Consider the following 12,456-nt stretch of genomic DNA (forward strand, 5'->3'; position numbering starts at 1 on the left):
GAACTATCTATAGATACATAATCATCATTAAATCCAAATATAAAGGGTACTTTAAAGGTCAGAGTTGTCCTTACTAACCCTTCACACGATATGATATTATTATTACGATATTATAGGTGAGACATAATAATATGATATGAGATAGGATATACGTACTTAGACAGAGTGGGATACCAGATAGAGAGGAGAGAGATTGGACAGTCTGGAAGAGATAGGGCGATAGGAGACGGAGAGATAGAGAAAGAGAGAGATAGAGAGAGGAGAGGAGAAGAAAGAAAGAGAGAGGGGGGAGGAGGAGGAGAGAGAGAGAGAGAGAGAGAGAAAGAGAGAGAGAGAGAGAGAGAGAGAGAGTCACACACACACACAGAGGAGAGAGAGAGAGAGAGAAAGAGAGAGAGAGAGAGAGAGAAGAGAGAGAGAGAGAGAGAGAGAGAGAGAGAGAGAGAGAGAGAGAGAGAGAGAGAGAGAGAGAGAGTTGGGTATACGTGTTGGAGTTGAAGAATGAAATAGAAATTGGGGATTAGAGTGTCTGGTATGTGTGGGTTGTGAGTATTATTGGATGGGCCCGTATTTGTTTGTTTTTTTTTTCAGGGTTTTGTTTACACGTTTATTTATTTCTAACCGGAGTGGTGCAGAAGGCATTTACTGACCGGCATACACTCATAAAAATGGAGGAGGAGGAGGAGGAGGAGGAAGGAGGGAGAAGGATGTAAAATCAAATTAGCGAGCAATAATGATTTGAATGCTTACAGTTCAAGCAGTGTTCAAAATATTCAAATTTTTGACCGTCTTACTTGATTTCATAAACCAAAACAACATTACTTTCGCTTTCAGAAAACATGGCAGCGCCCTGATCCAATCCTAATCAAACGTGCCTACTTCTTTTTTCGAATTTGGTTGGTACAAATTTGACGGCTGGATTGTATTGAATTGTTTTGTAAGAAGTGAATTGCAGTTATAATTTAGAATGGATTCTTTATCAAATGATCATCGTTTTTCCAGGGCGTTTACCGATCCCAGGTTCCGCCCCATGCCAACTTTGCAGAAAAAAGTGAAAATAGACAACCGTTTTAAGGCAGTTCTTTCTTCTAAGGATTATGGTCACAGAGTTCTTTTAGACAAACGAGGCAGACCAATTCACGATATTTCTAAAAGGGGTAAACATGAGATGGAGAGATATTATCAGATTTCCTCAGATGATTCGAGTTCAAGTGGTGAGGAGGAAGAATCTGAATCTGAAACTGAAGCAGAAAATTATACAAAACTACCAAGTGAATTAACTGAGTCGGAGGCTGATTCAGATACTCCTGTTGCGAAGACTTCCATAAAGAAACGGAAGAATAAAGACTCAGCGTCAAATAAGAAATCAACAAAAAGAAAAGGAGACGCAGACAATGAAGATGACACAACTACAACTACGAAGAAGAAAGCGAAAGACAAAGTCAAAGCAGGTTTGTCTTCACCACCCCCTTTTTCTATTCTCAGCCTTAACAATCATGGATTAATTTTGCTGTTAATTCAAATCATGTTTTAATCTTTGAATTAACAGACTACCTCTGTTTGCAGTAGTACTATCTAGTACCTGTGAATAGTGAATAGTGAGCTTACACGCCTCTATTTGCCGTAGCATTACAAATCAATAGTCAAATCTTACCACTATTTGAAGTAGTTCTGCTTACTGGGGTTTCTGTTCTTTTTCATTATTTGCAGAAATACCTACTGCATATTCGTTTCGTATTGCTGTTAACTGTTAGGATTGCCTTTGTTTTAGGCTGCGGTTATTCAGAGTCGACTCTGAATAACTTTCCTCCAGTTATTCAGAGTCGACTCTGAATAACTGTCTACGGTTATTCAGAGTCGGGGAGTCCACTCTGAATAACTGTAGACAGTTGACTCTGAATAACTGTCTACAGTTATTCAGAGTCGGGGAGTCCACTCTGAATAACTGTAGACAGTTATGAGTGATGAACTTCCAGTTACCAACCACACGGTTTTTCTGTTTGTTTTTTTTTCTTCTCTCCCACCTCTGTTTAACCCTACGGGAAAAAATCGTTTTACTTTTTCGTATTTTCTTTTTTTTTGCATCGGTGATTTGCATTGCGGCCGCAAAATTTGCAATTTTTTGCAAATTGTCGAGATTTTGCAAAAAAAAAAAAAAAAAAGAAATATTAAAAAAAATATAGTGGGGACCAGTGATGATAATCTTCCGCGGATTTCTGGGATTTTAGGATTTGTTCATAAATGTTCCGTTGTTTTTTGTCATGTCAAACATTTTCTGCTCAGTGGTAGTTCAGGGGGGAAAAAAACAATAATATGCCTTCTATCGTTTTTGACACCTCTGCTCAGTTGCATGAATTTTGGTGACACTCCTTTATTTATGACGTTAGTCTAGACACGCTGGCGCCAAATGTCAAAGGCAGCACAAGACACATGGTGGCCATGAATGAGAAGGTGATCGAAAGGGAAGGGGATGGAGCAAATGGGTGTAAATATTTGTGTACTTTTTAGCTGTAACAGATAATACATTCATTTGACGATTTTATAAGGTTTATAAGCGTGTCTTTTTTTTTTCTTCCTTTTTAAGTTTTGTTTTGTTTTTGTTTGATTGTTCTGAATTTGTTAATAGAATTCATTACAACTTGTGTCTAATTAAAAACAATTTAAAAAAAAATAAAAATCAATTCATTAATTCTCTCTCTCTCTCTCTCTCTCTCTCTCTCTCTCTCTCTCTCTCTCTCTCTCTCTCTCTCTCTCTCCCTCCCTCTCTCTCTCTCAGCCACCCTTCTATCTTCATATTATGTTTATAGATATCATTTGGTAATAGAGAGATAATAAGTTAGGCTGATCGATTTAAGAAATGGTTGTTTATAAGCTAATTTAAATTTGCTTTGTTGATGGAATATGTTTTGCAATTGATTAAAGATTCTTATTTTTAGCGACTGAAGTTGAAAAATCGCCAAGTTTTAAGAATTTGGCACTAAAATTGCTAAAGTCACAAAATAACCGTAGTAAACTGGTTGGTATCAAATTGAAAGAAACTCATCTCGCAAGAACTCAACTCGATAATTCGATAGGCTACTCGGCTCTAAATATCTGTACACATGGTTATCCAGGGTCGACTCTGAATAACCATCTACAGTTATCCAGAGTCGATTCTGAATAACTGCCTACAGTTATCCAGAGTCGACTCTGAATAACCACTTCGTTGTTTTATTGTTTGCAATATCGCAGTGGCTATTTTTACAGTCCCGTAAAGATGGTTCTCGGGGCTATTTTTACAGTCCCGTAGCGATTTTTACAGTACTGTCATTTTTACGACATGATAAAATTTGTTTTTGCATAAGTTATGTTTACAGTACAGAACAGCCCGTTTTCTATCATCAGTGGGCAGGTTAGGTTGTATGTCTTGAATTTTTTTCTGTCAAACAGACATAATATAGATCTAGTAGTAGTTTATCAAACACTGAAAGTATTTAGTTCCTGCTTGAAGTCGATACCCCTCAAGATATAATACTAATATTTTACAGGTTTGGCTTTTGTTATACTTTACCAGTATTAACCAGTCAGGAAGGACTAATGGTTTATACAATTTTAAAAGACGTAACATTCAGGGTGTAGTCTTCTCATGTGAGAGTGGGTTCGAATCCTCTCTCAGAAAAGAGGCCGTTCACAAACCAATTGGACACATTTTGACCATTTTAGAACCCCCCCCCGCCCCAACCATATTGTGGACAAATGACTACCCCCCCGCCAGCCCCCCCCCCCCCACATGTGGATGTCCATGGTAAAAATACACATTGCGAAACACCCCTCTTGAATAATAATTTTTAAAAAAGAATGTAAATAATGATGATGATTATCTACCATGGTCCTACCATCGCGTTGCTCCTACTCCTTTACCGATTGACCCAGCGATTGTTCCGACCAGACAAGGGTGGTCGCTGTATTGCTCCTCCCTTCACAGTTAGGAGGTTGTTTTATTGTTCTCCGACAAAGCGGTGCTCACCTTGTGGTCAGACCCCTCTGCCTAGGCTTTGAGGTACCACTAGGGAAAGAGATAGATTGAGAAAAAGAGAAAGGAAAAAGAGAGAAGAGAAAGAGGATGAGAGAGGGGGGGGGGAGATAGAGAAAGAAAGAGATTGGGAAAGAATGAAAGAGAGAGAGAGAGATAGGGAAAGAAAGATGGGGAAAGAAAGAAAGGGATAGAGAAAGGATGAAAGAAAGAGTGAGAGAGATTTTAGAGCTAAATTAGCGTCTACTCAGCCTATCTGTTACTATTTATATATCTATACTGCAATGCCGTAAAAATAGCCATGAGAACCATCTTTATGGGACTGTAAAAATAGTCCAGAGAACCATCTTTACGGGACTGTAAAAATAGCCCCGAGAACCATCTTTACGGGACTGTAAAAATAGCCCCGAGAAAATAGCCACTGCGTTGCAATATAGTTTAACTTTAACTAACATCGTTATTTTTGCATTAGTACTAGTACTGCATTTAGAGCAGTCATAATAAGGTATCGTTTTTTGGCACCTCCATTGGAGGTGTACAAAAAGTCACCTTTTTTTATCATAGTGTTTTTATGCACCTCCGTTGACGGTGTATCTTAACTGACCGTTTTTATACACCTCGTCACGCATGCGCATCCCACCCAATTTCATCAGCGATATTGTGTTTCTGTATTTGGACATGGCGAAAGTTATATTGTGACATCTGTAGGATGTTTTTGTTAATAAATTTATATAAAAATAATAATAATTTAAATAATCGAAATATAAAACCAGAAAATAAAAGTTGCATTGAAGGTAAAGTTTTAGAAAGACCTTATTAAATGTGACGAACAGTCAGGTGGCTCCGTAGTGCAGTGGACAAGCTGTCGGACTCTAACCTTGAAAGTACCGGGTTCGATTCCCATTTTAGGCATTTTTGTTGTTGTTTAATTTACTTTATTGTGAAAGACAACATTTTTGTGGGGTTTTTTTCTTTCTTCTTTTACTTTTTTATTTTTTTTTTTCAAAATCTTTTTATCATGTTTATAAAAAACTTCGATTTTAATTTTCTAAATTTATTTATTTATTTGAGATCAGTATTTGTGTGCCATGTTTCTTTTTACTTTTGATATTTAAAATTATTGTTATTTTTCTTTCATTTATTGTCATTGTATAAACGTACATTGGTAATCAATAAGCAGCCTGCTAAACTACAATCTAAAACTATTTAAACTTCATGGACGTATGCAGCAATATTTTCATTAATTTACCATCATCGCCAACGGAGGTGCATAAAAACGCCACCTTTTTTTATGCACCTCTGTTGGCAGTGCTGGTTAGTTAATGAAAGTGTTGCTGCTTAAAGTTGATGCTGGAATGAAAAAATAATGAAAAGTGTTGAATTGTAAGCTTCAAATTATTATACGAAGACAGATACTGTGAACGTTTTGGGTTTCTCCTTTATCAATAAAACACTAAGGGTGAATGGGATATGTGTGAATGGAGTAGTTAAGGTGAATAAACAAAAACAATGATGGGACAGGAAATAGAATACCCCTTTGTAAGGAAGTACGAATTAAAATTTGACAATAAGTATTAATAGAATGAATAACACACCGTTTTTATGTACCGCCGTTGAGGTTGTAAACACGCGGTGTAGAAATAGACCCACAGCACAACGAGGCTTTTCATTTCTGTGAACAGACCCATCTATTTCTACGTCCATGAGTTTTAGACTGTAGTTTAGCACTCTGCTTAGTGTTTACCAGTGTACATGGTGTACGTTTATACAATTATAATAATTAAATAATAATAATAATTAAGAAATCAAAGTAGGTAAAAAGAAATATAGCCTACAAATAATGATCACAATGACCAAAATATAAATAAATAAATAAATTTCGAAAATTAGAATCAAAGTTTTTTTTAAAAACATGATTAAAAAGTTTTTGAAAAGCAACAACAAAAAATAAACAAGACAAAACAAAAAAAAAAACAATAGAAAGACAAAGAAGCGTAAACTGATAACAATCAATGTGTACAAATGATATTGATGGTGTGGTGGTTGTAGTAGTGGTTGTGATGATGGCAATAACAAGGATGAAGATGATGATGTATTTTTGATAACGATGTGGAGGTAGCTGTGGTAGTGTTAAGAATGATGATGTGGTGGTTGTGGTTGTAGACTTGGTGGTAGCGAGGAGGATGATGATGTGATGGTGGTGATGGTTGTTATAGTTTGATAATGCTGTGGAGGTAACTGTGGTGGTGGTGGTAGTAATAATGATGATTATTGTATTGTTTTCGCTTTTGTTGTTTTATTTCCATGGCTAGGCAAAAAAATCCTTTGAGCCTTGTCTCAAGATGTTTCACAATGAATTGAATTTTATTGCTGATGCTCATCATAATTGTTTATGCAATAAAATGAGTGTTGTGTCATTGACATCATTGCTTTATTTTAATCTGTATGATGACAATATGCTCTCTTTAAAAAAAACTGTGTTGTTTCTGCTTTTAAAAATTCATCAATTTTATTAATTTTTCAAGTATTAGAAATTTGATATTGTTTTAGTATATCAACAGTTTCCCCATTGTTGATTTAATGATTTTATTTTAAAATAATTTTTCAAATACTCACAGATTTGTCTACACCAAATGTTTGTAAATCCAAAAAAAAAAAAAAAATTTTAAAAGATATCGGACTGAAGAAAATTAAAATTCGCTTGTCATTACAATCTTGGTTGATATATCAACACAATGTACAAAATATTAATGTCATTTTAAAAATTGTATTTTTGTCATAGCGGAACTGAAACCTTCAAGAAAAAAGAGATCTTTAGATGATCAAGAAGCAGAGGAGGAGAATGCAATTGAGAAGAGTCCTGCAGCAAAACGACTAAAGAAGCAGACAGAAGTAAAATCAGGTGCAAATATTTTACATTACATGTTTACTGGTTACTGTTGACTTAAGAATACAACTACAAATTTACCAACTATATATTTGGTATTTCAGTAAGCTTCACATTGATATTTTTCCTTCTGCTAACCTATTCCTTTTTGGTGAAATGTATTGGCAATTTATATATTGCATTATGATTCTTGAAATTTAAAATATGAGTTTTTAAAAAGCATTGACCGAACCCTTTTTCTCCAAATTTAACATAATAACAGATTATTTACATTTAACAAAATCTTTACTATTCAAAACAACCCTTTAATATACTGATTCTTTGTCTAAAAATCGTCTGTTCTTTACGGAGCACATGAAATATAGTACCAGAATTTAACACACACTGTCAAGCTGTCAGGGAGAGATAGTCTTGTGGAATTAGGGGGGTGGAGGTAATGTAGCCCTAATCAACTGAATCCCACCTGTCAGGATTTTTTTTTCTTTTAATGATGTGGAAAATAAAACACAAAATAAAATCAAGGGCATCTTATTCAGACTCTAAATTTTTACATCGCCAAGCTTCTCAGTTTCATGTGGGTTTTTTGGGTTTTTTTCATCTAATATTTCAAGTCCAGCAAATAATTTGATTTAATAATGTCAGAAAATGGCTATTGATCGGAATGTCCATCTTGCCCAAGAATTACTATCACCATGACTCTTAGGCTTCAAATGTGCCATTTACTTTAAAAGAAGATGAAGAAGAAAAAAAAGAAATAAAATAGCGATTCTGAATAGAATTCATTTGTTAACATTTTTTTTTTATCATTCTCTATTTTTCCCCTTTATTGATAGTTGCTACTTATTATTATTATTATTATTATTATTATTATTATTATTATTATTATTACTTTACTGGGTGTTTGGATGAGCATACTAGTATGCTTAAATCTGTGAAATGTTCTCATCCATGTTCTTTCTTTTCTTCCTTGTAGCTTTTTTTTTTTTTTTACTATTTTTAATATTTGTGTTTTCATTAAAAACTTTTTCTTTCTTTTTTTTTTATTTTTTAAAACTAGCTAAAACAAAATTGAATAAAAAGAGTTCCCTTGTTGACGAAGAGGAAGAGAAAAGGGGAAAAAATAAGTCCAATCAGAAGTTTACATCAAAACAGTTTAAGATGAAAGAGCAAATTGTATCCGGTAGGTATTGATTTGTTTTTGTTTTGTATTTTCAATTTTTAAATATGCAATGTACTGAGATTTGTTTTATGAAATTGAAATGTGTCACACTGGTGAAATTGGTATTTGATAATAACAGATTGGTCTCGTGATCTCACAGTTGCCACACTAGTTCTCCTTTACCTTACAACAGATCTTATTAAAGCGCTTTATCTTTTCTTCAGCTTGTAATTTTTTAGTAGTATTAGTAGTAGTAGTGTATGGCTACACAACCAGATTTATTTCGTCAACCCAGCTTTGGAAGTCTTCCTCCGTCCTAAGAACTGTTTCATATCCACCTACAAGTTTAGTTACTGGGCAGTGGACGACGATGTGATTGCTGGTCTCTGGAGCTACCTGGCTTTTCCGGCAGGCATCACTGTTTCCATCTGCACATATTTGATGCAGTTCTCCGTGTCCTGTTAAGAGGCGATTTGAGGAAACCCAGTATTTCCTGGCATTGTGGAATGCATACAATCTTTTATGATGTTGCCTTATCTTGGTGTTTCCCTGTTCCACATTTCTCTCCAGTTCTCCTCCACATTGAAGTCTTCCATTTTTGTTTGGTGGAAAGGTCTTCTCAATTTGAGCCTTGTTGTTGAATGTGTTCCTTTATGATTATTTTTATCAGGGTAATATTTGTGGCTTCATCAATTTTTGCATGCATCCTTATGATTAGCATCTTGGCGGTGCAATGCCGCTCAGTGTTGGGAGCCACTGAGTTGGAGTTGACTTGAGATATCCTGTTATTATTCTCATTGAATCTCTTAATCGGATGTCAATGCAGTTTACATGTGGGATCCTCATCCAAACAGAGGCGCAGTATTCTCCCACACTGTAGCACAGTGCCAAAGCGGACGTTCCCCAGGTGATACTTGCAAGTTTTCTCATTAGGCTGTTTCTTTTTGTGATTTTATTTGTATGGCATTAAGTAATTCTTGACATCTTCTTTTGTGTCGTTTGTCTTTAACTATCTACAAGCAAAAATTTATTTCATTCAACTTTTTATTAATCAACATGGCTAGATAGGCCTGTTTGGTATCCATATAAATTGCTTTAATATTTAAGGAAATGGTGTACACTTACCTCTGGATAAATATTGCATTCTTAACATTCCACATTTCCCAACCCTTAGCATTGTCATTGAATCGCTGCCTTTCAATATTTACCGTTCCTCCTGTCAAACATTCCTTTTATTTTATGAACACAAGCAATTCTCTCAATAAAACAAAGGTATGCGGGAACAATGTACAGATGCAAAAATCTTGCTTTTTGTTTTTATCTATTTACATTGAAGATAACCTTTATTTCTACTTAACAATAATGTGACTTTTCTCTTTTAATAATACCTTTCCATCTGCGCCTGAAGAAAGGAGAGCAATAATTATTTGTTTAAGGGATAATAATCCAAATTTTCCTTATGGTGGTGTGAACCCTTAGTTAAACAAATAGTGATAACGTCTTGTTATCTTTTGGAAGACTCACTTGTCTATCACAAAGTTTTCTCATCAAATTTAAAAAGACATGGCTTTCCAGATTTTGAATGGACTGGGAAGAGGATAAGAAAAATCCCCTAAAAGATTGTCTCTAATCGCACAGAAATTACCACTTATATACCATAAATATGTGCATAAGAGATTTTTTTGGAGGCTAAAATATGTAAAATTAGAAATTATTTTACCTTTTGATTTAGATTTTTTAAAACCAAAATTTAAGATTGATTTAATGAAAAATCTGTTACTTTATCTGATAAAACAGTATATAGCTGGTTTGAATAGTACACCATGATGATTTATAAATTGAAGTGGAGATTTTGGATTGATACATATTTATTTTCTTGATTTCTTTGAAAAGATTGTTATGATATAATAATTTTTCTGTTTTTTTTTACTCTCTGCCTTGGTTTTTTCTTTGAATTTGATTAGCATTAAAAAAAATATGTTTATTGCATTGTTTTAAATTGTTTTTAGATAAGTGGCTTAACATGTTTAAATATTTCAATTTCAGATGATGATGATGGTGAAGACGAGGAAGACAGTGATGAAGAGGAAAAGGACTTATCAAGTAGCAGTGATAGTGATGACAGTTCTAATGAAGAAGATGGCGAAGAATCAGGGGAAGAGATTGACACTTCTCAGTGTGTGCCAATTATGAGGAAGTCAACAAGTGTTGATCACAGTTGGAATGAATTACACAGAAAGGCTCCAATTGTTTCTGAATCAACACATCGTTTGGCAGTGTGCAACATGGACTGGGACTTTGTCAAAGCACAGGACCTGTTTGTGTTGTTCAAATCATTTGTCGGTGAAGGAGGTTCTGTTAGAAGCGTCACGATTTATCCCTCTGAATTTGGTAAAGAAAGGATGGCAGAAGATGCCACCTATGGACCAAGAGAAATGAGGGGAGATTTGAACGGATTGGACAGCGAAGGTGACTCTGAAGAAAGCGAATCAGAAGAGGCAAAAAGGAAGAAAAATAGAAGAATCGATAGTGAAATATTGAAAAGAAAGGCAAAGGAAGCCGCTAAAGCTCAAAATGAAGTTTTAAGGGGTTATCAGCTGAACAGATTGCGTTACTACTTTGCAGTTGTAGATTGTAATTCAGTGGAGGCTGCCGATGCTATTTACAAAGAATGTGATGGAATGGAGTACCAGCTTAGCTCTTTAAGATTAGATTTGAGGTACATTCCTGATGACATGACATTCGATGATCCTCCAAAGGATTCATTCTCGGATGAGCAAGGGCTGGTCGATTTCAAACCAAACTATTTCCTTGCCACTGCATTATCTCAAGGTAAGGTCAATGTTACTTGGGATGAAACAGAGTTTGATCGAATTCGTAACAAGATAACAAATGCACAACGGGAGGAACTGGAACAGATTGTTGAAGAAAACAGATATGCAGATACCATTGCTCCACCTGAAAGTGATTCTGATTTTGAAGACGATGAAAGACCTCAATGGCTTAAGACTGCTTTGGGTGGAGAGAGTAATGATGATGATGATAATAGTGAGGCCATCAGTGAAGAAAAGAAAATTAGTCTTTATCGTAAGGTTTTGATGGATAAGTTAGTAGAGGATGAAGAAAAGGAAGAGAAGAAGACAGAAATTGACAAAGAGATGGAATGGACAGCTGGCTTGAAAACAGATTATGAGAGTAAGTTGAAGAGGAGAGAAAAAATTAAAGAAGAGTCTCAGGGCGTAATAGTGGATAAGTATCTAGAGAGGAAAAGAGAGAAGAGAAGAAAGAGATTACAGAAGAAGGCAGAGTTGGCCAAAGCAGAAGGTGGTAGTGATGGAGATGATAATGATGGTGAGGATCACAGTGATAATGACATGCCAGATATTATAGACGATAGTTTGAAAGAGATGATGGCTAGTGAAGGGCATGATGTGAACTCGATTAAAAGCAAGAAGAAAACAAAACCTGATAAAAAGAAGGCTGTGAAGAAGAAAGAAGAAGATGACAGTGAGGCAGAAAGAGAAAGAGCTGAGTTAGAACTGTTACTAATGAGGGATGATGATGAAAAGAAGCTGGAAAAACCTGAGGTGGTCAAAAATAAGCTATCCAGGCGTCAGAAAAAGAAAATTTCAATGCAAAAGAGTGAGAGAAGGAAACAGCGTAAGGAGGGAAGGTTGACATTAGATGTTGAGGACCAGCGTTTCGGTGCCATGTTTACCAGCCACCACTTTCACATTGATCCCAACCATGGGCAGTTTAGAAAGACTAAGAACAATATGAAGCTTTTAGATGAGCAGATTAAGAGGATGTCTAAAGCAAAGAAAGACAATGCAGGCAAAAATGTTGAAGGACAACTAGACAGGGATGAAGATTCTAGAAGTGTTTCAAAGAAATTAGTGGAAAGTTTGAAGAGTAAAATGAAAAAATGACCTGTGTATAAAAATTGATTATTTAATGGCAGTGCAAATTATCCAATCCACTCATGAAAGAATTGTGATAGCTGACCATTTGTGGCATGGCAGACGAGATATTCTCGTAATAAAAGTATAGTTGAAGCAAAAACATTTTTAAAATGTTGATGTTATCAATTCAATCTTTTATTTTAGTTTTTAACAGAAAACTATAAAGGAATATACAGTAGAATTACTTTAAACCGAAATTTTGGGGACCTTCTAAACCATTTCGGTTTAAAGACATTTTGGTTTAAAGCAAGTTCCCGTTTTGCAATTTTTTCAAGCGTAGTAACTATTTAAGGAATTTGCTCATTTAATCGCATCATGGGTTTCCCGTTAAATGGAGATGTTGAATAAATGCCGTCTTCGTAACCATTAACATTTTTTTTTGGGGTGTGTTTTAAAAATATTTTTGGGGGATTTCGTTTCAAATCAAAATTGTTGA

The 12,456-nt window shown here is 35.1% G+C and overlaps 1 protein-coding gene across 1 annotated transcript; it reads left to right on the forward strand.

The window, feature by feature from the left end:
- The first annotated feature begins 814 nt into the window (after positions 1-814).
- Positions 815-12,122, forward strand: LOC144967840 (ESF1 homolog). The gene is made up of 4 exons (XM_078905522.1): positions 815-1,451; positions 6,795-6,914; positions 7,957-8,079; positions 10,105-12,122. The coding sequence occupies exons 1-4, from the start codon at positions 968-970 to the stop codon at positions 11,985-11,987; spliced, it is 2,610 nt and encodes an 869-aa protein (XP_078761648.1). The 5' UTR covers positions 815-967; the 3' UTR covers positions 11,988-12,122.
- Positions 12,123-12,456: the final 334 nt, after the last annotated feature.

The sequence above is a fragment of the Berghia stephanieae genome, chromosome 3 (assembly GCF_034508935.2).
Source record: "Berghia stephanieae isolate SIO BIC M18660-M18661 chromosome 3, UCSD_Bste_1.3, whole genome shotgun sequence".
Lineage (NCBI taxonomy): Eukaryota > Metazoa > Mollusca > Gastropoda > Nudibranchia > Aeolidiidae > Berghia > Berghia stephanieae.

Excerpts from the sequence above, each read along its gene's own strand:
- LOC144967840 (XM_078905522.1), top strand. The coding sequence starts at position 968 with ATGGATTCTTTATCAAATGATCATCGTTTTTCCAGGGCGTTTACCGAT. Across the intron at positions 1,452-6,794 it reads GAAAGACAAAGTCAAAGCAG|CGGAACTGAAACCTTCAAGA; the intron begins GTTTGTCTTCAC and ends TTTTTGTCATAG. Across the intron at positions 6,915-7,956 it reads GCAGACAGAAGTAAAATCAG|CTAAAACAAAATTGAATAAA; the intron begins GTGCAAATATTT and ends TTTTAAAACTAG.